This window comes from Anser brachyrhynchus, assembly GCF_964034855.1.
Source record: "Anser brachyrhynchus genome assembly, chromosome: 20".
NCBI classification, from domain to species: Eukaryota; Metazoa; Chordata; class Aves; order Anseriformes; family Anatidae; genus Anser; species Anser brachyrhynchus.
This window is the reverse complement of record NC_137713.1, coordinates 3409462-3436919: the sequence shown is the minus strand read 5'-3', so window position 1 is coordinate 3436919 and position 27458 is coordinate 3409462. Positions and strand designations below refer to the sequence as shown.

Below are 27458 nucleotides of genomic sequence, written 5' to 3'. Positions count from 1 at the left end.
TTTACTGCTAGAGCTCAGCCTTGGAGACGGGACATCGTTGTACTTTCTTAACATGCCTTTTTCAATGGTGGACCTTAATATGAGCATCTATAAAGACACTCAGTTGGAAGTTCTGATGTTTGTATGAAGTATGGTTTATTATCGTGTTGTTATGGAAGTTGGTGAGAGGGTGTTCTTTAATTCATGCGTTTTGCGTTATTGGCAAGAGCGCTTTTGGGCTTGAATGGTGAGCTCCAAACTCCCGATGTTGCTGTTTGTTGAGAGCGCCTTTGTGATGCGCAGGTCTTGTTCCTGTGGTAGGGAGTGCAAAGATGCTCCTCTGAAGTGTGCAAACCCCCCTTTATATAATATTTATCTCTCTAGAGCAGTGCCATAATAAATATCAATTATGCTTAGGCAGAATAAGCCTACAAGCTTGAAAGGTGCTTTCTGGATTTTGGAAATTGTGCTACCTCATCAAGTACATCTTATATTTATTTGTAAGTTGCATACAGGGGTGTGTGTATGTAGGGGTGTGTGTACATCTGTATGCTATGTGTATGTCAATATTTTGATCTATATTTTAATTTGCATGATGGTAGAGAAAAGAGGGTCTTTTGAGCCACGCTATTATTTAAGATTGGGATATGACTATTGTTACTTGATGTGTTCCCTAAGAAAAAAAATACACTTTCACAGTATTTTGCCATCTGTTTCTCAGACTACAGAGAGCAGCCATGAAGAACAGCCATTAGCTGTTCGTGCATGATGCTGCACCCAGGTGTTTTACACATGGTCCTTCCGCGAGTTCCCCAGAGCAGCCTCCAACCATCGCCATGGCCATGCTGTAGCACTTGGGAGCTGTTGACTCAGAAGAGGCTTCCCATCTTATTTTCATGAATTACTCGCTGTGAAGAATGAACAAATATACTTTCTGTGCCTTGCTGGGCTGGTACGGTGACAAGCAAGTGACTTGCAGTTGTTAAGAGCCCTGTGGCACTTGCTTTTTGCATAGGGCAGCTGTACTTTGTGGTAGCACCCGCACAGGATATAAAGTAGAATCTGTAGCGACAGTCTGTGGCAGGTTATTGGGTATTACGTGTATAAAAGATTATATTCTGGACTGGTAGATGAGCGCTTTCCTTGTGAATTTCACACCCTGAGAGCAGTGCACTTTAATATTTTATTGCACTGTTAGTTTAAATACCCCGAGCATACAGCATCAGGAAAATAAACTAAAAACCTATTACTGCTTCTCACTTCTGAGCTCTGACTTGTCAAAGTGCTGCAAGCTGAGTTGTTGTATCTAGTTAACACGTGCTCTAATTTCCGTTGTAATTGACACTTTCTGCTTCCATGTTTTTCCTACCAATTAAGTAGAAACTGCCTTGGAAATGGGTTTTCACGGTCAAGCAGTGGCTGCGCTCAGTTTGTGAATGACCGAGTCCAAATACTAAATAGCAAGTACACTCAGCGTCGTTTTTCCTTGGGAACTTTTAATGAAAGGAAGAGAAATCGTGTTGAAAAAAAATAGTTAATAAGGAACAATATACATAAAAAAACCATTATTTTTAAGAAGGTACATCTTGCACAGGTTACTTTGACATTAATGTTCAGTACTAGTGCAGCCTGCCAAGTTGTGGTCCCTTTGTTAGTTCTTGGAGGTTCACTGCCTGATGAGGAAGAGGTGCAACTTTATGTGTGAAAAAGGCTATGTATGACAAAATAAATTCGTGAACATATATTTAGGTAACATGTTCTGTATCAGCGATGTGACGGCATATACAAGAATTGGAATATGAAATATATTGAAGGGGATACGTGGTCTGTTTTAACTGCAGAAAAATTCTACTTCCTTGGGAAACATGAAATCGTGTCTTAGGAAATCATGATAGTTGCCAATTGGGTAAGAAAGTTTCTTTGTGATAAAATATGATTTGTGAGATGGTGTATTCCAAAGAGTATTCATTGCATTTTGATTTCACAGTCCATTAAAGTTTTTTTAAATGTTGTCAAACGTAATTTCCACAAAACATAAAACTTCTGTTTTATGGCTTATGAATGAGAGTCAGTTTCTGGGACTTATTCCTTATTGCCATTGTTGCAGAAAGTTTTATCTCTCTGTATTTTACCATTTGCTTCATTGTTTGCCTTGATCTGAGATCGTACTAAGTTGTCAGGATAGTGGTCCTACTTCCAAAGAAGAGGTTTCAGATGTCTCCAAGAATCAATGATATTGTTCCCTGTTATAATTTGGCTTTACATAATTACCAATTCCAAGCTGAGCATCGTGCGTACAGTATGTGGTTGTTGCTGAGAAATTGTCTTGTTTTTTGCACGCACCGATTTGCTGTATAAGAAGGGAAAAAATGACTAAGGGGAAAATCAAGAGAGTGTTTATTAATATGATTTGGATTTGAATAGGATCATAAAAATTATTTAGTGGCTACAGGTGTAAAATGCTTCTGTAAATGTAAAACTATTTTTTTCCTGTTCATGTCAGTAGGCTAAAAGCTAAAACCTGTTCTTCTTCCCCTGCTGGAGTCAGTTCCCGATGACAGGCACCTGACTGCCTCGGGTTCCTGTAGGAGCACTCGCAGACGTGGCCAGCCTCTCGCCTAGGACTACACTTCCCTTTGAATCGGTGGTCCCACGTGGCCCTGTGCTTCGCTGCTGATGTGCCACTAAGACAGCCTTGTCTTTTCTTTCTCTTTAGTCTGGAAAAAAAAGAGGTCAGAGATGACTGAGCTTGGTCTTTTACTGCTGAGGAAGAGGTCAGCAGTGTAGGATGCGGACCTCATTAATGAGCAGTTAATATTCCATATTTTATTCAGAACCAGGATATAAACAATTCTTTATTTATAAATTGATTTTTGTGGAGCGCCTTTTTTGCATGAAGGATTGTTCTTTCATTGGAAAGCGTAGCAATAGCCTAGGGTGAATGTACAAGTAGCTCTTGTAACACAGAAAGTGTTGTCTTGGCTGATTTTAAAACCACAAAAAAAAAAAGCCTGTTTTGAATCTGGTTGTTTAGAAACAGCTGTGACAGAGCTCTAAGCCTTCAAAGGCTATCCAGGTTGTTTTGTAGTAAAACAAGTCGTGTGGTTTGTTTTCTTTTTTTTTTGGAAAAAGATTTAATATAAAAAAAAGCTTCTTTAACTGTAGAAGCAACGTATTAACCGTGTTATTCTAGAGTCTTTGGTGTGCAAAACATTTCATTTTTCATTACTGTTGTCGCCGTTCACATATTCCATTATTTAGGGAGGTTATTGAAAAATTGATGGTATGTTGGTACCAGAGAGACATCCTGTAGGCTGCAGTGTTGATTTATGGCACATGGAACACAGTTCAGTGCTTCAGTTTCCTGCTGGGGAGCGGCACTTTGTCACTGTCCCTGGAGAAAAATCATACCAGTGAAATCCCCTGTGTTTCCCCCAAGTTGAGCGATGCATACTTTTCCTTCAAAAATGATTATGAATTATTCACCTTTTATTGTGCTGGAGTGTGCACATGGTGATCAGAATCTTGTTCATAATACAGAGTTTTTCACCATGTTCAGGGGTTAGTTTAATTATGTAGCGGAGTTGCGCAGCAGCTTTTATCTGCTTCCCCCCGCCTCACGGCGTGCCTGCCAAGCCTGTGTGGGCTAGCGAAGGTTTTACCCCACGTTTCCTGGCATATATAGATATCTCAACATGAGTCTTGGTCCTAAATGTTGTTTTTTTTTTTTTCACTTTAATATGTTATAAGTAAAATATAATATATTTTCTATATTATATTTATGTTATATATACTTTAATATATTAAAGGAAAAATATATTTTGTCTTAAATATATTATAATATATTATAATCCTGTATAAGGTTGTGCTTGAGGAAGTATGGTACTTCTAAACTTAAAGAGATGCATTTTCCACACAAGTTTTTGGAAATCATAGGCACTTACAAGGTTTTATTTTCCAACTGGTTCTCTGTTGTGAAGATACACTATGAGATGCCTCAGTGAAAAATCTCGTAAAGCAGATCATGCGGTAGCGATACAGTTTTCCTATTGAGGACAACTTTCTCTTGGGAGGTACGTAGAGGAAAGACTCCATGATACAGACCACCTGGTGAGAAAATGAAAAGCCTTGATGATCTTTCATCATAGCTCCGAGAGACATGTAAAATGTCAGAGTAAATGTGGGACTTGCTGAGTATTCATCAACTTGAGTGATTTTATTTTAATTTTGAAATCATGGCTATCTGTGCAAGCTTGTATTCTTAAAATCACTTTCCTTCTAACTACTTTTGCTTTAAATAGATGCTCTCCTGTTTTATGCACTTAATTTCCGTTTTGCTGTAACAGATGGAAAGGGTTAGCAGTCAAATACACATTAGAAAATCTTCCTCATCAGCTGAAAAGGAGAGGTTCTGAAAAAAGTGAGGAATATGTGTTTTCTTCTGGAAGTGGTACTTAGATGCGTGTGCATTCTGGTCTCATTCCTTACTTTTATTTCAGGACTTTCTAAGCTCTTTCTACATTGAAATTCCTCTCTGTATTGGCTCGTCTGTGTGTTCCTTAAAACAAAGAAATTGAAGTCTCTGAATATATTACATTCCCTGTTTTCTTTAATTCTTGGTTTTACAGTTTACAATGTTCTCTTTCTCCTGGCAGTTTAAAAATGCTTTTTTTCCCCCCGTATTTTCTGTTCTGCAGTTATGGCACATTTCATTACAGAGCCTCCATGACACTTTGAGAAAGGAAATCAGACAGAAATTGATCAGTCGTCTGTAAACGAAAAATGGTTAAAAAGGATACTTCTTTGTGTAGCTGTTTGTAGCCCCACAATGATAATAAGTAGTGAGGGAAATGTGCAGTAGAAAGGGCACAATGGCCTCTCCTGGACAAGATTAACATCTTTTTGTGGCCTGTGTCCATTACAATTCTGCATTAAGTAAGTTTACTTTTAGCATATAAAGAAAAGGTTACCTGTGCGTGTGCTTGTATGTGCATCTGGTATTTTTCGCCAGTTACCTATTAACAGTGGGAAATTAACATTCTGTTCCAAAAGTAGATTTTATTTCACAAGTGAAATATTTTGAGCACAGATATTTTACCGTTCTCTTTCAATTTGAAGTTGTTTTTTTTGTTTTTTTTTTTTGGGGGGGGTGAATAGATAAGTTAGTATTTTGTATCAACTTAAATCATTCAAAAGAATGAATTTTAAATACCTCCTTGTATTGTGTTAGGTACCTCCCATAAACATGAAGAAGTTTCTGTGAATCAGTCTGTTGCTTAACCTTTCATGAAAATCTAATTGAGTGCAAACAACTGCTTAAATAATTCAATGGGCTATGTTATTCTTGGCTGGCGTAGTCCCAGCCTGGTGCAATGCAAATGACAGGGTGTCGTGCAAAGTTGATTTTTTTCTTGGTGATGAATGTGATTAGGAGTAAAATCACAGTTGAAAAAGCACACGAGGTGATTAAGAAGAAGAAAATGGAGAAGAGATAAGATATAAATTAGCTCTGACAATTTAGTAAATCACTTGTAACTAAAAGGTGCATACTCTTAGAGTCCTTTCGAAAACATAATATTTTTGGTGGCGTTCATGAACATTGTTGGGTTTGGTTGTGGTCTCTGAGACATTCTTATTAAAGGACATTATGCTTTTTATAGTGCTCTTTTTTATTAGTTCAAGAATGCTATTTCTTGATTTATTTGATAGATTTGAATAATGGTCATCAGAGTTTATCAGTTACTTGACCCAAATATTTTCCTTCCTGTTCCTCGAAGGAAACTCAGCTTTTTCCGTTTACCCAAATCCTTCCAGGCAATTAGCTGGCTCTTTGTCCCTTTAATCTTCTATTCCCATTTCATTACTGTTTGCTTTCTTCCTTCTGCCATTTCCTTTGTGTTCACTTTTAACCTCAAATGACTTTTTTTTTCTTTTAAATATAGAAATAGAGTTAAACTGCTGATCCCATGCCACTGCAATGACCTTGTCAACTGTTGCTTTCTCCAAACTGAAGGCTTCCTACAGTCCTGGAGGTCAGCTGCATGGAGGATTCTGGGACACTTAGTACGAGGCGTGACAACCTTGTAGTTCAGAGAGCCTTTGAGTAAATTCTACTACTTCCGTACTTTTCCAGAATGTCGCTGGTTCTTGAAGAAGTATTTTTAATAGGAGCCTGTAATACTACCATGGAAGTGATGTGAAAAAAGTGGGTGGAGTCTGGCAAAATACGTTCTCCAGGGCTACTTTGAAATGACATGAATTTAAGGCCACTAGTGTTTAAGCAACATGCTAAATACATTTATTTAATGGCTGAATATATTTTGGGATTATCACTAATACAGAAGTGGCTTAATTCTTTCAAATAGAAGTAGAACATTCAAGCAGGTAATTAACCATCATGCTGAGCAGACTGGAGCTTTGCGACCAGGGGGAGAGTGGGTTGAAGAAAAAATTGCAGCTGTAGGCAACCGGCTGACTCAGCAAGCTGCCTCCTCCTGAAGGCTTATTAAAGGTAATGCAATACCTGTGGAATTAGATACATTATAAAAACATCTGTGCCTTGAGATCATCAGAGGATTACTTCTGTGGAAAATATGATGTTCTTTATCCTAATAACTTAAATTCACAGAAGGATCTGTCAGTCTATAGATTTATATATTTTTTAAATATATATATGTGTATATTTTTTTCCCCCACTGGAAGGAAGAGAGGAGGCAGCTGATGCAGATGCAAAGTGAATTGTCTGGTGATATATAAAGCAACCTGTACGGTTTACTTGCAGAAAGCCCAAATGGTGGGAAACATTTTGTAGTAAAATGAGAAAACTGTGTTTCTTTCTGACATCCTTTCTGAATGTAAGTTTTCCATATGTGTAGAGTAAACAAGGCCTTTTATTTATTTGGTTTTGACACCTGTTATTTTTCTGTCAAGGCACAAGTGTTTTATTGAAGGAAAAATATTTCATATGCACTCAGTGTATAAATTTGGTGTCTACACTGCCTCCTCCGCTCCGCTGCCTCTTCCTGTTGCTTAGATAAATTAAAAAGCACTGAAGGACTGAGTTATCCAATGTCTTGAAGCAGAACAAAGATTGAGATAAGTAGAAGATGGTGAGAGGAAAAGATACAGAATTTACTGTCTTCTGTGTCAAGAAGGTATAAATTACATCTGGCATAGAACTTAAAGAAAATATATTTACAAGGCTTGGCACGCTGCTGGTGAGGTCTGCCGAAATAGTACATTTTTAAAAAGCCTTTAATATTAATAAGAAGTTTTAGTGTTAGATTTTTGGAGTACCATCTCTACATTGTTCTACATTGTTCATTGCCTGAAAGGCAGTATCCACCAGTTGCAGATATGCATCTCCTATGGTCTGTTTAGTGATGTATTTTGTCTTTTATGATGTGTTACTGAAATTGAAATGCTGGTAACACGTTGTGTTGTATAGTATGGAAAGGTATAAGAACTTAGTAATGTATGTTAAAATTTAAAATACGAAGGGATACCTGTTTCATTTTGATTAGTTTATTGGATTATTACTCGGGTGAAAGTGCAAAAAACACTGGTTTTAAAGTTAGAACAACATCCATGGGAAAAAGTTGTTTTGTTTTATTTAAATGAATAGGTTTTAGTTTAGTTGCCTTTGGATAAAATTTCCTTATTCTGATTTTTGTGGTTGATTTCGTGTACATGTGGATTTTATGGCCCTTTTCATGGTGTAAGACTGACAAGTCTGGAAGAGCACAATTCAGTTTGACGGGTTCTCTTGGCTCTCTGAATCTGTCATTGCCAAATTGTTCATCCTGTATGCATGGAGCGGTGCAGCTGGGTATGGGTCCATACATCTGCAGTTTCTTAAAATGTTCTTGCTACTGCGAAGTTAAAAGTGAATAAATCTGCAAGACTTTCTAGAAAAAGAAACCATTTAGTGGTCCTGAGAAAAATTGTAATTTCTGTAGTCTGTCTAGTAGGTAGGTAACATGATGTATTTCAGTTTTTGTAGATGTAAAACTATGTTCTTCTCCATCTGCCAGGGCTTGGGGGAATCCCTTTATTCTGGGTTTGAAATCCCTAATCTTCCTGTTTGTAGGGTACTAGTTTAGCCTAGGTATCTTTTGGAAGCACCTTCTGTAGTCGGTTGTAGGTGTTCAACAGGGAATGGCCCGGGTCAGTCTTTTCTATTCGTGGTTTCTCCAGACACCTCAGGTGTTACAAAACATAGCTGGAAATGGTTCTAGGATGCGTATGTCTATATTACATTAAAACAGACAAATATAATATACTTTTGAAATTAAAGGGAAAATGTCTGTAGTATGAGATTTTAGGTGCTTCTAAAACTGCCACCTTTTCCTCACCCCGTTTCAGGTAAATGTAGGATTTTGGTGTCTGTGTACAGAATGTGCCTTAGTGGACTGAGACTGAAAAGATGATGCAAGAGTATGTCATCGTAGCAGCAGTGCGCCTTTGTGTGTCACTTACACGCGTTGGTGGATTGAAGAGTAACCCTGCTTTCTGCAGGCGACTGCCCTGTTAGTCCCAAGCGTATCGAAGCCCCTTCAGCTCTAGCAAAGCTGAGCCTAGTGCAGTAAGTCCTATCGCTCAGCCTCAGGGTTGGACAGGGACGTCTGCTTTCTGCTTCTGAAGTTTTCTGCTGACTGCGTGTAGAACTTCTGTTTGACCCTTCAGACACATTTCCAGCCCACTGGAGACACACTTTGATTTGAAGCAGTGCTTATTCAAAAAGAAAATTCTAGTAGCAAACACACGAAGAGTTCTGCATGGGAAAAGGCTTTTAGATCAATGTTAGTCCCTCGAGAATCCCTGACTTTTTGCACTAACAGTGGTGCCAATACTGTGATTTTTATTAAGAAAAAACTAACGGCTGTTTCATTGCTCTCCTCAGCTACCCTTTATATCCAAATAATGATGAAAATGTTAAGGATCCTTAACAGTTGAAAAGTGAATTTCATATCATTAAAAAGTATTACATACAAACGAGATGAAAAAACACTTAAGTTTAGAGAAGGTGTTGGTTTTTTTGGTGTGTAATGGCAGACTTCTAAGAGGGTTACCAGAAATTTGTGTAACTTTTGTGCACCTTCAAATACCGTTTGTTCAGTTGTCATTATATAAACGTATGGGGAACAAGACAGCACACACTTTTAAAGATGCATGAGAATATGCAATACAATTGTAACTGATAGTTGTTATTAAAGAGTTAATAGTTGTTAAACTAGCTAATAAAGCCAGACTTATTTTATTCTCTCAGGGGCTACTTGGGTCACGAGTGGCTTCATTATCCTTCTATTCCCCCTGTACTGCTCTTGAATATTTTATCATATTTTGAACTGTCCCGTAGCTTCCCCGAGCACTTCTTGATGGAGGGATTATTCCCGTAATCCCTTTTTACTCTACTAGCAAGGAGCAGTCCATTCATTATGTTAAACAATGCTAAAATATTTAAGGAATAATATATGTAAAGAAAGTTAACAAGTGCTCGTAGCAGGACAAGAGCTAGGGAACTGTAAATCAAAATAAGTAGCTCATCATGTCGTCGTGTTTTCCATGAGACCCTCCCTCATCGCAGGTATTTGCTACTTCAGAAATCCCCGTCAGTGGTAAGGAATGCTGCAGAAAAAGTGCATTTCCAGATTACGCTGCAGTGGTGTGATGGCTGCAAGTTAACTTCTCAACTTCTTTAAGATGCTGGAAATTACAATGAACTCGCCTTAGGGTAAAATACATTAAAACAAATCTTTGGTCTTGTTTCGTGACGTGGGAAACCTCTAATGCAATTTTTGGCACTGTATAAAACAAAGCAGCAAATGAAAAGGAGCAAAGCTTTTCCTTCATGGACACAGGATGAGAGGATTTAGTTTAGGAGTACAACATAATGGCAAGAGCTGTTAAAACTTTTCCTCCGTTCTCAAACTCCAAGAGTGTTTCAAAAGATGCCTAAAAAAGGGGGGGATGCTGACAAAGATGAACAGTAAATCTAAATACTGAGCTCGTTGATTGTACCGATCATAGCTTACAGGTGTCTTTAAGTAGAAGAAAGGAAAAAAGGGCAAAAAGCTATCGAAGTAAACATCCTTCAGTGCATGGGAAGATGAGAGATTCTATCTAACAAGATTTTCTGCTCTCTTGGAGGAAGACCGTTTGTTAATAAACCATTCGAGAATCCATTTTTAGGGGATTTAATAAAATATACGCAGACTGCCTTCCACTGCAGAAACTATTATTCCCTTGGGTAGAAGAAGTGACTGACTGTGGGCATTAATGGTTGCTTCTTGTGATTCCTGGCATTATATCTTGCTCCCATTTGCACTTTTTCAACCTGAAGTGAAATAATTTTTATGAGAATCTTGCATTTGATTCATAGCTCTTATGAGGCATGTATATGTTTTATATTTTATTTATTTGTATTCGGTCACATCCGTAATTCTGGTGCCTTTAGTGTCTCTTGCGTGCGTATTGTGTGTATTTGCACATATTTTTCTGTGTACAAGGAAGTTTCCATCTCCAGGAAGCTCCATTAAGTAGGAGAGGTAATAGCTTTCGTATGAATTAAATGAATTGTTCCATTCTTGCCAAGGATTTTCATGAATAATTTGCATGTTTTCATCCAAAAAAGTAGATTTTTTTTTTTATTGTGATGGTTTCTGTCAATTAAACAAGAAACCTCTGAACCTCTTCTGGTCTGATAGATACTTGCCTGCAGGGGCTGGGCAGCCCACAAAAGAGAAAAGATGTTTTCTTAACAATCTGGAGGAAGGTTTCCTGCTGCCGTCTTTCCAAAGATGAATGGAAGTTATCCTGCTTTAAACTGTGAGAGAAATACAGGGGAATTGAGGGATTAAGTAATTTTTGTAAGGAATCTTGCCCTTTCTGAGACGATCCAACAGGCTTTGGTTCACTTCATTATGAAACCATTTTTCTGATAAGAATGCTTCATGAGGTGTGCTCGTAAAATTTCAATTTAGTTATACCTAAACGTGTCCTGTCTCTACCATCTTACCAGCCTCCTTTTGCCACGCATGGTAAGCAGAGGCAGAAGTGAATTTAGCACGGCTTGTCAGGTGGATGCCCGGACAAGCATTAGGTTCATAGAAGGAAGAATGAAGTCTGAAAAGTTGACAATATTACAGTCAGGGGCAGCTCTAACAGATCTTAAATGGAGGTACTTAGAGGAATAATTTGATTCTCTTCTTTACCAGAATTATCTCCATATCATGGCCAAGAACGGAAATCTCAGTGGCAGGCTGTGGATGGCCAGATGCACAGTAATTGCTTGGTCATAATATTATGGCCCTTTATATAAAAAGAGATTATAGACAGGATCCTGCCAGGAAATGACAGAGCTGGTAGAGAAGGGGACAAACGCTAGGACAGATACTTTTGGAAGAAGTGATTTCTTCCCCTGTAACATGTGTAGGAGGCTGTTACTGCTGGTCACCGCTTGGTCTTTCTGTGGCTGCTGGAGAGCGGTGCCTTGCCAGCAGTAAGCAATCGTAACTGTCTGGTTAGAAATGGGGACACAGCTAGTCAAAGTACAAAAAGTGTCACAGTATTTGGCCCCTCTGACATGCATGTTCTTCAAGAGGGACCGATCCAAATACTTTATGTCAGAGAATAAATTCAGATCTTTGGTGTTAAGAAGATGAAATATGCAACTGTTCCCTTATTAACAGAGTAATTTTGCAACAGTCTAACCATACAAGATCCTTGGATTTTGGCTGGAGTGCATCAAAAAGGCGAGTGGGCCAGGAGCTAAGGGATGCTGTGGCTCCTTAAGCACTGTACTGGGACTAGCGCAGGTTCCAGCTGGAGCAGTTTGTGTAGCCTGAAGCAAAACAGTAAGAAAGTCTTCAGTGAGCGGAGTTGAGGGAAGTACAGACAAATTAAGAGCATAGCCCATGATACAGAAACTGAGAATGTAAAATCTTCCGTACATACGGATCTTGGTAACTCTACTGCACAGTATTAGTGACACTAATGATCACTGAACAGTAAAATGAGTGAAATATTTACCTTCTGTCCACTGAACCAGATCACCTCAGTTCATTCTAAAATGTGTTGGTTGCCTTTCATTGGTCTTGAGGGCATTGCTGTGCACCATCGAGCAAGTATGTTAGGTAAAGGAATGACTTTTGCTCCTTATCTTGATAAAATCCAGTGTAAAAACTGATGAGAAAAAGGCATGTGATGACAGCTAACTGCAAATGGCCCCCACCCATCTCACTTCAGTTTTCATGGTCGTTTCAGACTTTGGTAACTTAGGTTTTTATAATGCAATACATATTTTTCATTATGTTCACACTAAATGTGGAACAAACTTATTTGCTTACAGCATTTGAACATGTACTGATTTGAACTAAAATATGCGCGGTTCAGAATCTGGCAGATAGAACAAAACTGGCAGGCCCTTCAAGAAGCAGAGGAGGCTGTTGACAAATGCTACATCGATACCTCCTCCCCTAACTTATCTATGCAAATTTTAAAGGATTGAAATATTGTGCAAATTTAAGATGCAAATGTTTGTTTTAAATGAATTCAGAATTCAGTATGTGGTGAAACTTGTATTGATAAATACAAAAAAATGAATAATTGCACTGAAATAGCTGTCTTTGCATGATTTATTTGAACGGTGCACGTGATCGACCTTTTATTTCAGCTCCTCTGGATTTTTCTGTTTTCAGCTTTTGGACAAATTAAAAGATCGCTGGATGCATACTGGCTTATGGAGAAACCTGGAGCTGGTTAAAACAGTCATTGCAGAGCCTCAAGGAGGAGCAAAGAGTGACTTTGACGAATTGCTGAAAATATACTATGATGCAATCAAATGTAAAGGAGAAAAAGGTACTTTCTTCCCACATGTAATTGCTGATACTGACTCTTTAGGTTAAAAACAAAAAGTGGGTTATACTTAATATGTTTAACAGAGAATAAGGAATGGATAAACAACTAAAATGAACTTCAGCTTAAAAAGTTATTGTGATAAATGAGGAAGATTAAGTGCTATCTGCATTGTTGCATGAGCATAAAGGGCATACAGAATGTTGCATAACCCTAGTAGTGGTATTGAAAAGGCAGTGAGCTGTGTAAGGACGTGCATTTACATGTCCAGCAGGGTGCAGGCTGGTTTCTCAAAGAATCAGCTTCACCGTACATTCCATAGCTTTGATTTACCGACTTACATTACAGCTACTATAGGATTTCTTCTCAAAATACTTGAGTATTAGTATAGAGAATAAAGAATGATACTATGTCAAAAATAAATGGTATGGGCTTTGGAATGCACAATTGAAGGTTTAAAATTTTAAAACTTTGTAGTAGATTCATATGGTTCATGCATAATTAAGTACCACTGTATCATATGATGCAAAGTTATTTTGTTACTCGTATTCAAAGTGACAGTTTTATCAATCAAAATGAGTTAATCTCATCCTTTTAACAAAAACTCTCCAATTTTAGATTTCCCTACCTTTTCCAGACAGGTACAATGTATTATGCTATATTATGTTTATTTTTTTAAAAATGTTGCTGAAACTTTCTTCTGATATTCAGTTTATCAATGGGAATGATGTCTATCCCTCTTTGGCTTGTTCAAGATGGAGCACTCCTTATAGCTGTATGCAGAGGAAAAGTTAGTGAAGGCTTGGATTTCTGTGATGAGAATGCCCGAGCAGTTGTAACCATAGGTATTCCGTTTCCAAATGTGAAAGACCTTCAGGTAGGTTATCAATACCTAATTGAAAGAGTTGTACGTTATTTTTATGCCATGTTTAAAATACCAAATGTGCACAAAATATTTATTTGAAATGTTTACCCTTATGTAATCTTACTCCTGTCAGTCTCATTTGAATTCTTTAAGTTACCTTTTACACAGAAAGAGGAGGAACAGCACAGCATATCTTGTGGACCTAACTCTAAATAAATATATATCCTGCTAGGTAAAAGTATTGTAAATTTTTTTGACATTGCTAGTGAAGGCTATTGTGTTGTTAAAGTGCTTGTTAGCTTCATCTTCTGCCAAGCACAGTACCTGTTTCCATCTTTACTTGTCTGTTTTTATATGCAAAAGCTTATACCATTTATATAGAAATAAAGTTACTTTCTGACTCTATGGGGCATTTGGTTGTGAAAGTATAGGATAAGCCCTGGGAAAATACTATTTTAATTAAGGCATTCAGATTGATTAGAAGACTATTTCAGAAAATACATGGAAGAATAAAGATAATTGTTTCACACTCTTCATTTTCACTTTCACACACTCCGTTATTGATTGCAGTGTGTCACCTTTCTCATTCCTATTACCTTCTTCAGTGTAACTGTGTGATACTTCCCATTTACACAGAGAGTGGAAATGTAAACTTTTTCAAATCTAATGCTGCTTATCAGATTGGGATTTTGAGTCATAAAATTATGACATAACATTACCTCCTCCTGAAAACTGAGGATATTACTTTTTTTTTTTTTGATAATTCACGCATCTTCTAATTTTACTGGAAAAGTATTTTTCTAGTTTTGCTTTCTACTTGCTGAAAAAAACCCCCACATTGTTAACTAGTATTTCAGATCACTGAAAATAAGCTTAGTGCATGCCACTTAGATGCTGGCAGTTGTCGGTGATAACAGCCACCATCACTGCTTTGTCTTCTTGTGTACCTTTTAGGGCTTTTTGAGACTACTTCATGAAGCTAAGAAACAAGTATCACAGAATGAATATCAGAAACAGATGGATTCTGGTTATTAATAATGCCAAATCAAACAAGAAAATAATAGGTTTGTACTTCAAAGCCCAAACTGCCTCAGCTTTGGTTTTAGAGTTGTGTTCTGGGCTTAAGTGAACAACCAAAGACTTCTTTGTTGTCTATGGCATGTGCATAGTTAAAGCCTTGGTAGAAAAACCCCACATCCTATGAGGACAAGTAAGGTTATGTTAGTGGTGGCTGCCCAGTGCAATGTTCTTTTACTGTTGGTGTAACTTTCTTGAGGCACTTACTCAGCCATAACATTTTTGTCCCACTAAAACATAATATGCTGTGCTTTAGTATAAAAACATTTACATTCAAAGAATATTTAGCACAGTTTCTAGAGTTAGAAATGCTTTGTTTTAGAAGTGAACACAGAAATGGTATTTTGGAAATACTTGGTCTGTAGAAGGGCTCGAACTCTTAAAATTTACTCTAAATGACTTCCAGAAAGTCAATATTCTTGTGTTCTAAATAATACAAAATAAAATTGAAAAGAATGTGTCGAGGGTGAATTGTGTTTGTAGAGGATTATGTTCCTTAAGGTTAAAATAATTGCATTCTATTTTCCTTTAGGTACAACCAAATATGTAATATAATAGGGATTTGGGCAGTATATGCCATTACTGATAACAATTCCAAAATATTAATGTTAGATTCATTTATTATTATTTTTTTTAAATTACACTGAAGAAAACCTCTGAATTTTTAAGTAAGGATAGAAACAGTAGCTGCCAAATTGCATGCAGCTAAAGGTTGGTGTGTGTATATTTAGATATGGTACTGCACAAAGCACTGCACTGATCAATTCTAGATGAGAGAAGGGCATGCACTGGTCTCTTAGCATCAGATTTGAGGAGCTGGCTGATCGTGTGGTAGTGCTCCTAGAATACTGCTAGGGGAAATTGTTCTTGTTATAAACAACTTTTTTTGCTCAACAGCTTGGATTCAAAGTGATATCCAGCTAGCAGTGCTTCCCTGTAAATTGACTAATGCCCTGTTTTGTCCAAAGCTTTACGTTTAGAAGATATCTTTTTTTTAAAAAAAAAAAAAAGAGTAGCTTTACTACTTAAGCTCACATTGTCAGTTGGGTAAAGAAGGGTAGACAAGGAAATTACTCAGTGGAAATAATTTATAAGACTATAAGGAAGATAATTGCAGTATTTTATTAAAATACATTTTTCTTTTCACTATTGTTTTCAAGGCATATTAGTAGTGCTCATCATACTAGGAATGCATGGAATACATGGATTCTCTCTTCCAAGTACAACCAACTGACTTTTTTTTAGGATGACTGATTTTAATTTAAATGTTTCTACTTGTTAACTTGTTTTTTCAACTTTTTTTTTTTAATTCTTTTTCTTTCCTGGGGTTAAAAGAATCAGATTCTTAAATATTAGAAAATATTTTTCTGTGCTGTTTTATCCTTTTTTTTTTTTTGGTAGGATTTTAGGATATGTTGATTCCCAAATGAAATGGTTAAAATTTATAGGCTAGTTAAGACATTCGCTTTTATGAAATAGTTGGTCAGCTAAATAAGAACATAGCTTAAATACTAAAAATTTTGAAGCTTCCAGCTTTGAAAATTTGGTCAGAGCTTGGGTTTTGAGTAGACAGAAGAAAATTCAAAATACAGTGACACAAGTCAAATTAAACCTATTTAGATATGCAACTGTAAACAGTTACATTTATTGTTTTACATAGCAATAGATGCTCAGTAGCTGTACTGGAGAAACTGGTAAGATTATTAATAATGACATCCTTTATAAATAGAAAATGCAAGTGGTTAACAATTCCCTTGAAAATCCATGAATGATGCTTCTGGGATAGGTTTGAATAACTAAAAAGTGCTCTGTATTTACATGAAAATACACTTGCATGTCTGCTTTTTAGGTTAATAAAAGTTCTCTTAAGGCTTAATGCTATAACCCCTTACTCCAGCACATAGCATTTACTTGTGTGAGTAATCCCTTTAATACTACTAGAACTATGCACAATCATAAGGGTTTATTGAATTGTACCTTTGGAGAGCAATATTTTATGCTGGCAGCTCGATGTTGGCTCATCTCCACTAATATTACTCGTCTGTGATCAACCTGCTTTCTAAATATATTTTATGATTTGTAACTTGATGCTAATACCAGTGAACTGTAATATTAGAGAACATAAATAATGCGACAGAAGAAGATGTGTAATCCCATATACATGTTATCTGATGCTAACATACTATTTATTAACTTGTTATATATTTTGAATTGTAGCATTTTGGATCCGGACATCAGTCTTCACTTGGTCAAGAAACTCATTGTCAAGTATGATGTATAATATTTTTATATGCTTGTTCTAAATATGTGCCACAACTTCTGGTATAAATGGCAAGCATCTGGTCTTTTCCAGTTGCCTCACTTAAGAATTTTAGGCATATAGTATCTTAAGCTTACTTATTCTCACGAAGAGAAGAGTCTAAAATACTTTGTCAGCATTAGGAAGAAGGAAATGATTAGGGCTCGTTAAGTGTCCTTGATAATAACAATACTGTTTTAAGGAACAGAGGCCAAAACCTTAATTCTATATTATTGAAAATGGTTTCATATTGCTGAAGAATCAAGTTGCTAAAGCAAAATATATGAAAGAAACGTTAAAGTATTGCTTAAAGCTATAGTTCTCTCAATGGTAGGGTTTGGCTCTAGTGAAGCAGGAAAATTTATTTCAGAGCCAAAAATGACTTCTTTGGCTGTGACCAGGATTTCCTCTGCCCACCTCTGGGACCTGAAACCAGAGGTAGGAAAATCTGATTTTGGAGCCAAGTGTGACTTGCTTAGTTTGAGTCATAATTTACTGTTCTTACCTTGGGGATGTGAAAATAAAGGAACTTGCTGTGAAATGTTGATAATGGGCGACTCTGAAGTGCAAGTATTAAGCTAACTTTCCCAGAGAGCATTTCTTCACTTCCACCTTTCCAGATGCTTTTGATCGTAGTGCAGCAGAGTGTACTTAATCATATAACAGCTAAGAGAACTTACCAAAATATAGAGGAAAATGCAGTCGAACGCTTCTACATCAATAGATATGCAAGGAAAATAAGTTTGATAAGGATAGGCTTTCTGTGCAGAGATGTTACTCAAGAACAGTAACTCAGTTTGCCATTAATGAGAAGTTTTTCCCATAGCTACTACAGTGTGAATATGAACTATGACTGCAAATACTTTCTTTATTGTTTCCAGCAACATAATTTGTGAAACATGGTGGAACACATCATTTCAGTTACAGTTTTCTTGGTTATATGCAGCTTAATGGTACCAAAAGTTTGCAGCTGTAAGGCTGAAGTTCCTTTCTCATTTCTTGAGGGATCAAAAAATTTGAGATATTTGTACCATTTCAGAATAATGAAATTTTTCATTATATTTAAGCTAGTTTCTAGTCCTTGTGGCTATTTTTAAGCCTGCATATGTTTTCTTCATTTAATGGAGGAAGTGTGCTGAATAAATGGTTGCTGAAATAATTATTTTCTTGCATACTGTTGTGTAGGAAAATAAAATCTTGTATGAAAATGGTTATTTTGTATACCTATGAGTCAAGAAACATAATATGCACTATATGAATTGCATCATGGCTTTGAATCACTTCAAAAATACTTTCACTTCTTATCCAAAATTCAAAGCGAGGTGAGGTTCTGGTTTGCCTTGCTCTAAGGCTTCACAAGCAATGCACTAAATGTGGTGGTGTGGCAAATTCTTACGTCGGTGTGAAGCAGTAAGATATCTCAAAAGCCTTTCACTTCCCACTTTTCCTTTAAACGAGAATGGCTGTAAAAAGTCAAAGCCATCCACACTCTTCTTAAGCACAGGCTTAGCTCATGTGAGTAGCTGCAAAATCCTGTTGAATACAGCATTCCTCTAGCTAGGAAAGGTAACATTTAAGTTCAGTTTAACGTGCAAGATGAGCAGTTGGCATTTCTCTTCTGCTGGTGCAAGGCTGATGTCAATACGTTGGCACAGATCACAGAAATCATCTCTGAATATATCCGGAAGATAAGCCTTTGGATAAATAATACGGCAAATCAAAACTTTTCCTTTACCTTTAATAGTTTACTTTCATGATCCATAAAAAATTCCAAAGTGATTTTCTTGTGTTTATCTTATCCTTAGCAAGTAGGGTTGACCTTTAAGTTTTTACTTTACTGTCAAAGTATGTTGAAAGCTCTAAAAGTGAAGCTATCACCTTGGGGATTTGTAAGGATGACTGACACTTACCACTTCACCTTAGACGCAGTGCCACTGAGCGTATGCAGCAGCGTTGTACCTCTAGGGAGCCTGTTTGATTTTTTTCACTTCTGCTTCAGTGGAAATGGATTGAATTTTCTCTTCAGAGGAGAGTTTTGGTTGCATTAGATTTTAATCAAGTCACTTGTTCGCAGTCCCTCAAAGCCTACAAGACTGAGATGAGTAGATAGGCCTGGGGTGAATGTGCTACAAGATTTGTCAAACCGTAAAACTTCAAGATCGCTGAGATGCCACATGGTGTAGTTGACAATACTAAAAGTGTTCAGTGGTTACAACATTACATAAGCTCCCCATCTCTTTAACACTGGGATTAAGAGTGAAAATACTTGGGAAGCGTTTAGTCATAGAATACCTTGTGAATTCAAAATACAGGAAATACGGCTTCGCATGAAGTGGTACTGCTGTTTTTCTGCCACTGAAGGTAGTGTTGGCCAGTCAGTAGACTCTGGTATGCTGTCGTTTGCTGATGGGCTGTTTTGCTTTATTTTATAGGTGCTACCTCGTTATTAATTGTTGGAGGCTTATGGGGAAACAGTCGGTGTTTTTCCGTATATAGTTTCTTGCCACCTCCATGATTTTTGGTCTTTATTTTGTATATTTCGGTAACTTTTCCTAGCTTCAGTTACATGTTTGGTTATGCAAGAGGTGTTGCACCATTTACCTCCCATGGACACCTGGTACCTGTCTTTTCAGGGGTACTGTTCGGGTGCAAGACTTGGCGAGATAGCCAGTGTGAGATCTAGGTCTGCAGAGATGATGGCTTTCCTTATATTATTCACTATTTTTAGAGGGAGGCACATTTTTACATAGAAATTTTCAGGTGGAAAAGGTCCCCTGAGCTATTTGGAAGCTGATGTGGCTTGGATGCACAGAACTGATGTCAGTTGGTGGTCCGGCTGCAAGTGGCAGCCCCGGGAGAGCGATAGGTGCAGAGCCGGGCCCGTGACTTGTCTGGTGGTCTGGTGAAGAGCTGTCCAACAGCATCCTGAAGATGACTGAGCAGTACAAAGTACCAGGCAATGATGTCTTATTCATGGTATATGGTATTACTTTGCTCACAGTTTTGTTTTCTTTTAAAAAAAAAATGTATTAGTGTGTGAAAGCATAGTGTGTTATTTATGTCTGTAGACCATATATTTATATATACGAGTTGGTTGGAATGGCCTTAATAAATTATTGTCATATCCAGCATCTAGTTTGGTAAATTATAGGTGATGAGCATTTGCTTGTTTCGTACTGTTTTGTGTGTTAACACCCTTCGCACTTGGAATGCCTGGAACATTTGAAGATGATGTCCTACCCTATCTTCCTCGTGTGGGCTAAGAAATTGAGCTGCTGTGTTTAGATTTATCTTTCAGCAAGTCTGCTGAGGAGTGCGGATGTTTGAAGCATGCCCTGTGACTCAGCCAGGTCCATATACGTGCGTTATTTAGTCTTAAATCTCTCAGATGTTGTTGCTGCTTTGGAAGCAAGGGGAAAAAGGTCAAATACTGCACTATTTAATGCTGCTTCCATTTAAGGGTTTTCAGATAGAAAAGAAAAGGGTTTTCATGTCTTTTACTTTCCTGCACTTGCAAACTTTTATGATTACTTGACATTCATCAGGAGGAAAGTAGATGGCAAGCACGTTCCCGGAGAATTCCAATTATTGCTATTTCAGGTGGAAGAGAGACTGTAACTGGACACAGGAGATTTTGAAGAAAGTAGATTTGTTTAAAAAACATTTTTGTCTTTTTTAGGGGGTGAACGCAAGGAATGAGGTGACCTCCTGGGTTTTTGTTTGATGTTGGGAAGTGGAGAATTAGATATTTACAAAAAAAAAAAAAGAAAAAAAAAAGCAAATGTGTTTTAAAGTTTGCTGGATGACAGAAGCAATATTCTTTATTTTTATTATAGTTTGTCTTCTCCTAAAACCAGAGAAACAAGTCAGTGCAATGCCAGAAAACCTTTGTATCCATTTTCTGTTTTTCATTTCCATGGAAGATAAATGGAGGAGAGTGCTGAGGAGTGGAGGCCATGAGCTTCAATGTGTGTCTACATATACTGACCTTCATGTGTGCATGCGTGTATTCATCCAGTTCCAAGCTTGTTTGGCTTTTTTGTTTCAGCAGTTGCCTTTCTTTAACCCGGCATGATGCTGCTAGATGCTGATCTAAAGACAGATGCAGATTTAAATGAGTGCTCTGTTTTACTGCTCACAGTGTTGCCGTTGTGTTCATGAACTTGGCTTGTCTTTAGACTTCTGTGTAATCTGGTTTGTAGTGATGTGCATGTAGATGAAGATACCTAAAACACACTGACATTTTGTTTCAAATTTCCTTATCTCAGTTGTAATTATTACTGCAAAGTAAGGAGAGGTCTTGTAGTCACAGAACTGAAAGAACTCAGTTCTCTGGGAACAAAAACAGTGCTTTCGTGTTATTGTCCAATCACTGATTTTTCTGCATAAACAGCTTATAAGTGCTATTTTTATACCTTGCTGTTAGTTAATTTTGAATAGGTCTGGTTCAGCCTGTCATATTGCTCAAAAGACATGCTGCAGGCTTCTGTATATAAATGTGTATGTTAGTTTGAGGTTCAAAAACAATCTCTGCAAGTCTTCTGAGTTTCACGTCATAAGCTGACTAATACAGTCCATGGTAAGCACAATACAAATCCACTTTGCTTACTTGTTTATATATTACCTGAATCCTGAGTAAGTCAGGGTTTCTTCAGGTGAAGTACTGTTTGCCACATATTTTTGTGAGTTGTCAAGACTTAGAATCTAGTATAAAGAATGTTGTTGAGTGTTTAATGCATTTGTTATTGTTGAAGAAAAACTTGTTTTGCTAATTTTGAATGAAAAATACATTCTAAAATCCTTTGAAATTGTAGCAGAAATTACCTCAAAAGATTTTTCCAAGTCATAAAAAACAAAGTTTGTTCATGACATTTGTTTTTTGTTGCTGTTTCTCAGTTAATATTCCATAGTGAAAGATGTCGAACTAATTAAGCATTAAAAGAATGAGCGGTTAGCAGGTATAATGCTGTTAGACTTCAGTGAATGTGAATGTGACCATGACCTCCCAGATAGATCAAAGCCTAATCTGTCTGACAGCTACAAGATGGCAGAGCTTGCCACCGGCCTTCTGCTGCTGCTTGCTGAAGCTATTTGTCTGTAAAGCATGCCTGATAGCTAAGAGTATATTTTTAAGGATGAACAGGTAAAAGTAAAAGGCTGTCTTCTGACATTTTAACTAGTCCCTTCTAGCCTGTGGTTTACTGCACATTTAGGATATTTGCTAGCAGGAGAGACTGGCTTTTTCACATATGCAACATGTCATTTTGAATTGGGCGTTGATTTGATGTTTGATAATGTAAGAGTTATACAATGAAATAGATTCTGATTGCATTAAAATGACATGGCCTGGCCTTTTACGTTTCCTAGACTTATGATGAAAACTGAACTCTTAGCAATGTAAGTTGTCGTCTCGTGCTGAGACGTGATTATTGAAGTGAGAAAACCAAATGTTTATTTTCTGCTAGCCCTTTCTTAAATAAAGTAGAAAAAATAGGTTTTAAAGACCCATTACAAAGTTAGACCAAGTGAATACTGATTTTTATATAATTTGAAAAATTAACTGTCGTCATTGATATGCTTAGAAGTTGTATACATTTGCATAATGCTAATATGTATTGGAACGTAACTAATGTATTCTGTTCACAGGGTAACATCATGACGATGATCTTCAGTGGTTTATGCATACAATTAAAAATATCATTAAGTATAAGACATATGACTGGTTATTCTAATACTGCTTTAAATAGCCTGCTAGAGGAGTAGGACACGTTTGTTACAACTGGCCAAAACCTTGCTGGTAACAGAATTTCTTCAATAGAGGAAATTGTTAGAAAACTTACCAGGGCAAGAGGAAAAATGCAAAGTATATACAGGAGCGTTATTGACATTGGTTATGTTTTAAAGACTTTAATGACATTTTCTCATGTCCTACCTAATTTCTCCAACCTACCTTGTTTCTCCAAGTAGCATTTACATCTGTGGAAATATCTAGATACAAGTTCCTTCTTACAGAATGGTATTAATGTGCCTAAGAGTTCAGAAGAAATCATCTTCTGTTTTGAAAATTACGAGGGAAAACTGTTGTGCCAGTCAATAGATTCTGAGTGACTGGAACAAATATTAAATCCGTGAAATCAAACTGAATTTACTTTCTGGCTGTAAAGATTGAATTTGTAAATTTGACAGGCAATTTAAAGGGCATAAGTACATAAAATAAGATTTCTTATCCAAATTCAACTTGAAAGTTACCTGTCAGAAGAGGTTAGAAGTCTGCTGTTTTCTCTCCTGAAGCGTGTCCTTTCGCTTGTCAGTTTAGAAAGGTTAATACTGTACAAAAGAGCAATGGAAAGACCCTTTCTGGTGTAGCTTTATGTTTGTTTATTGGGAAAAAAATAAAAATCCCCTGTTCCCAATAATAATAAATTCTTCTGATATATGTTAAAGTGCGTATACAAGTAACAAATTCTTGTTCAAACTCACATCAGGCGTGTTATGCGTGGTTATCCACGTGATTAGAAAGGAGTCAAGGAATTTCTTCTGCAGCTGGTGTTGGAGCTGCCCTGGGAGCGGCTGGGAGATGGCATTTTTCCCAAAGAGGAGCCTGCTTCAGAAGCCCCCCACTTTCTGCCTAGTATTTCTAAAATGCTGCCTAGTCCGGTGTCCTCGGTCGCAAAATACTGCGTGTTAGGGCAAAAGGTTTTGGGTGGTAGGAGCTCGGCAAGTACGGTAGGGCTGCTGTGGTCATAAACATACTGCTAAATGAATTGTAGCTCTGGAGATACAGCTGAAAGATCAGGTCTTTATATTGAACCACTCTGTGTCTGCCTCATATAAGCTATGAGCAATGTGGATATTAGTGCTCATCCTGATGAGCATGTTGGATTTCATTCCCGTTCACAGCTAGAACAGTATGTTGTCTGTTGGGGTACTGATGCTGAGTAGTAAGGCAGGAATCCTGACACAGCTTCTGAGGAGTGAGTGAGTACTTGAAATGTGGCTACTTGCAGCCAGCTTTCAGGGGCGTTCTGCTTTGATAGCTGCAGTCAAATAGGTTACGAAGCTACTGTCTGCCACAAATTACAGTATTTCCTTGCTGGCACGACAGAGGAGTTCACAACTCGGCATGGCAGCATTCATAACCTGCTGAGCACAAACTTGAGCCTTGCAGTTAAGGGAATCAGTTTGCCGTGGATTTTTGAGACCTTTCACATTTGTTATAGTTAGAACTGTATGTATTAAGTCATTGTCACTAAAGCATATCTGAAGTGTTTATGTAATACAGGTGCAATTTCCTTGGAAAAAAAACAAAACATTCTCTTGTGAAATCTGTACTCCTTTCAGTTTATACTCATGGTTATTTTGTAAAGATGTGGTTAAAGTTTAGGCAAGATCTATGCTGTTGTTTTTGTCTGTGCAATAGTATGAGTAGCACCTGTGAAAAATGCTGCAAATACAGAAGTTGGCACTTAGATTGTATCAGAATGTGAGATGAGAATGCAATTATGCTGATAGAAAAGACTTTTGTATTCCTCAGAGATTAATGCAACTGTCCTGTCAGGAGAACTGCTATTATTCGTGTTGAATCTGTATTAGTTTTTGTTTTTCTTTTCTGTGCATGTTGCAACAGTTGGAAAGTCAGTGGCTCCACGGTATGAGCTCAGATGCGGTGTTAAACCTTTTTCAGAAGGTTTTGGTGACCTGTGGTTCTTAGGTAAATGACTCTAAAGGCAAGAGCTGAGACCCAGAGTTATTTTTGTCTTGAGGTAGGCCTTAATTTTGACTAAGGCCATCATGCTTAGTTTGATTGGCTGTAATGTAATATGAACAAATAATGATTTGGTTGGGAAAATCATGTTTACTTATGATCTGGACAAAATTTGGAAGACTTTCCCTGGAACTGGAAATGGGATTGTTTCTAGCCTGCTTTTTTATCTAACAAGCTCCCTTTTTTCCTTTTTATATTTTCTTATTTAATCAACATCTGATTCTTTTCCCCTTTTAGAATATTTCCATTTCAGAATTATTACTAAAAACAATATATTGTGATTTCTTTCTTAGGTTGAATTAAAGAGGAAGTACAATGACCAGCACAAAAATTCGAGAGGCCTTTTACCAGGGAGTCAATGGTATGAAATTCAAGCTTACAGGGCTCTGAACCAGGCCCTGGGAAGGTGAGATAAACTGAACATAATTAAAAACGTACTTATTTGTAGAACTTCTTGTTTGTGACATCTTCACTGATTAATTCTTCATTGTTAGCACAGAAGAAGTAATCAGGCCAAAAAACTCATATTACGGAAATCAGGTCTTCAGCTATTCTGTACTGGCCGAACATGTTATGTATTTGTGTTGTTGTAATTCCGAGTTTTCATTTTATATTCAGACTCTGCTTTAGTTTGTTTGCAGGTTATGTTATTGTTAGTCCAGATATACAGGAAGGAAAGCATTTGCAGAGAAAAATAATTCTTGATCTCATAAACCAAACGAAAATTCTTAGGTCTTTTCTAAGACACACATACTATACACACATACTTATATACTTATATATAAATATATATATAAATATACTAATTATTACTCTTGGTGGGCTTAGACCAGTTGTTTGACGTTTAGCCTGCAAGTATTTTTTTAAAGGGAGAAATAGTGTTTTCTTTTAAGACCTTTGCAAAAGGTCAATTCAATTATGCTTACTGATCTTTTTCCGGATTTAGAAGTGGTATAGCTTACCTTCTCAAAAGGAAAAAAAAAAACAAAAACCTAAAATTTATTAACATGATAGAATTAATTCATCCTTCTCCAAAAAGGTTTATCATATACATAGGTAGATACAGTGTCTATCATCTGTATCTGTGATTCTTGCCATACATCTGTTATAGATGTATGTATGATATATATATGCATGATAGAGGCACAAAGATTTATAGATCAGTTATAATAATATAAATGGAAGTTTGGAAAGAAACTTGAGAATATAGTCTTAAGTAATAAAATCTCATTGTAAATTCTTGTTACAGGTCTGATTTCTTAGGTTTCACTTTGCAAAATAAGAGCATTTGTTAACAGTTGTTAAGAAAAATAAAAACAGGTGGTGGAATTCTAATAGTAAGAAATGAATTTGAAGTTTTGTCACCAATGGGAGTTTTAACTTAATTCTAGCTTTAGTGAAAATTGCTTGTATAATTTATGTGAATGAACTCATGCTAGTCTAAACTTAAATGGAAATAATAGACTTCCATTCTGAAATAAATGTGTGAATCGTGTACAGTATTGGTAGACTAAGTCCTTACTAACTTAGGTTTGGTGAAGGATGACAGCACATGATGACTATTTTTATAAAAACAGAGCAGTCTACTAAGGTGATATAAACCAGAATGTAGCTTATTCTGAAAACTGCAGCAAGTAGTTGCTGTAGATACAAGCTTCTTACTGCAAAGACGCCTGCAGGGATAGAAGTGAGCAGAAACATGCTAGTCTTCAGTCTGGCACTTTTCTCTTAATTCAGTGCTGTTACATTATACAAAGTAACACAAGTCCATGAAATGAAATAGCAGCCTTTGGGAATATAACAGATGGTGTGAATGGCCAGGTGACAACCGTGCTATGAATTCCTTGCAGTGCTGATTTTCCTAAAAGTGTAGGATGTCTCTCCGGTTTGTGTCATTCATTTAAACTATGAGTTAACGCTTAATTGAGCAATAAAACATGAAAAGTGGGAAGAAGTCTGTTCCTTAAAGAAGTTGTGGTAGCTTTTCTTATCATGGAGAAACTTCAAATACAAATTTCTTTGGAGGACCAACCTTGTCACTCCCATTTTAATGCCTGACTGTTACGCTTGTGTTTTCATGTACATATGTACGTCTTTTTCAAAAGTTGTCCTCTTCTTATGCAATGGGGATAATAATCCAAAGCTATTACAGACAGATTCTTTTCCACGTTTCACTTAATGTTATTACTGTTCTTTCATATTTTTTTTTCTGGGAGGCAGTATAGAAATCCAAATAATGTTCAAAATATCAACACATGTGAAGTGAATATTGGAATATTTTTGTATCCCTGTAACAACTCAGTTACAAACTTAACAGTATCACTCAGCTTTGATTTGCAGAATTTTACATTTCTTTATGAAAGTGCATAGTTATTTAAAAAACTGCAAGCCATTGTATCAGTACATTTCGTTTTCTTTTACGCTCTTACAAATTCACCTTTCAGTATTTAATTTATTCGGTTAAGAGTGGAAAACAAATAATATATGGTTTGATTAGCTGGTTGGATTAGCTAGTATTTGTGTTTTTTAATTTGTCTTCATATATTAGATTCAAGAACTCAATGAAAATTAAGTTTCCACGATATACTCTGGTAGTGTAGTTTTTGCATTCATAATGT

The 27458-nt window shown here is 36.8% G+C and overlaps 1 protein-coding gene across 11 annotated transcripts in view; it reads left to right on the top strand.

The window, feature by feature from the left end:
- BRIP1 (BRCA1 interacting DNA helicase 1) overlaps positions 1-27458 on the top strand; it is a 122949-nt gene that overhangs the window by 28374 nt on the left and 67117 nt on the right. For all 11 annotated transcript variants that reach the window (XR_013941189.1, XR_013941190.1, XR_013941191.1 and 8 more), the window contains 3 exons: positions 12678-12837; positions 13590-13711; positions 25134-25246. Coding sequence is in view for 4 of the 11 variants with exons in the window: in XM_080563008.1 (XP_080419134.1) it covers positions 12678-12837; positions 13590-13711; positions 25134-25246 (395 nt within the window). In the remaining 7 variants the exon portion in view is untranslated. The remainder of the gene's footprint in view (positions 1-12677; positions 12838-13589; positions 13712-25133; positions 25247-27458) is intronic.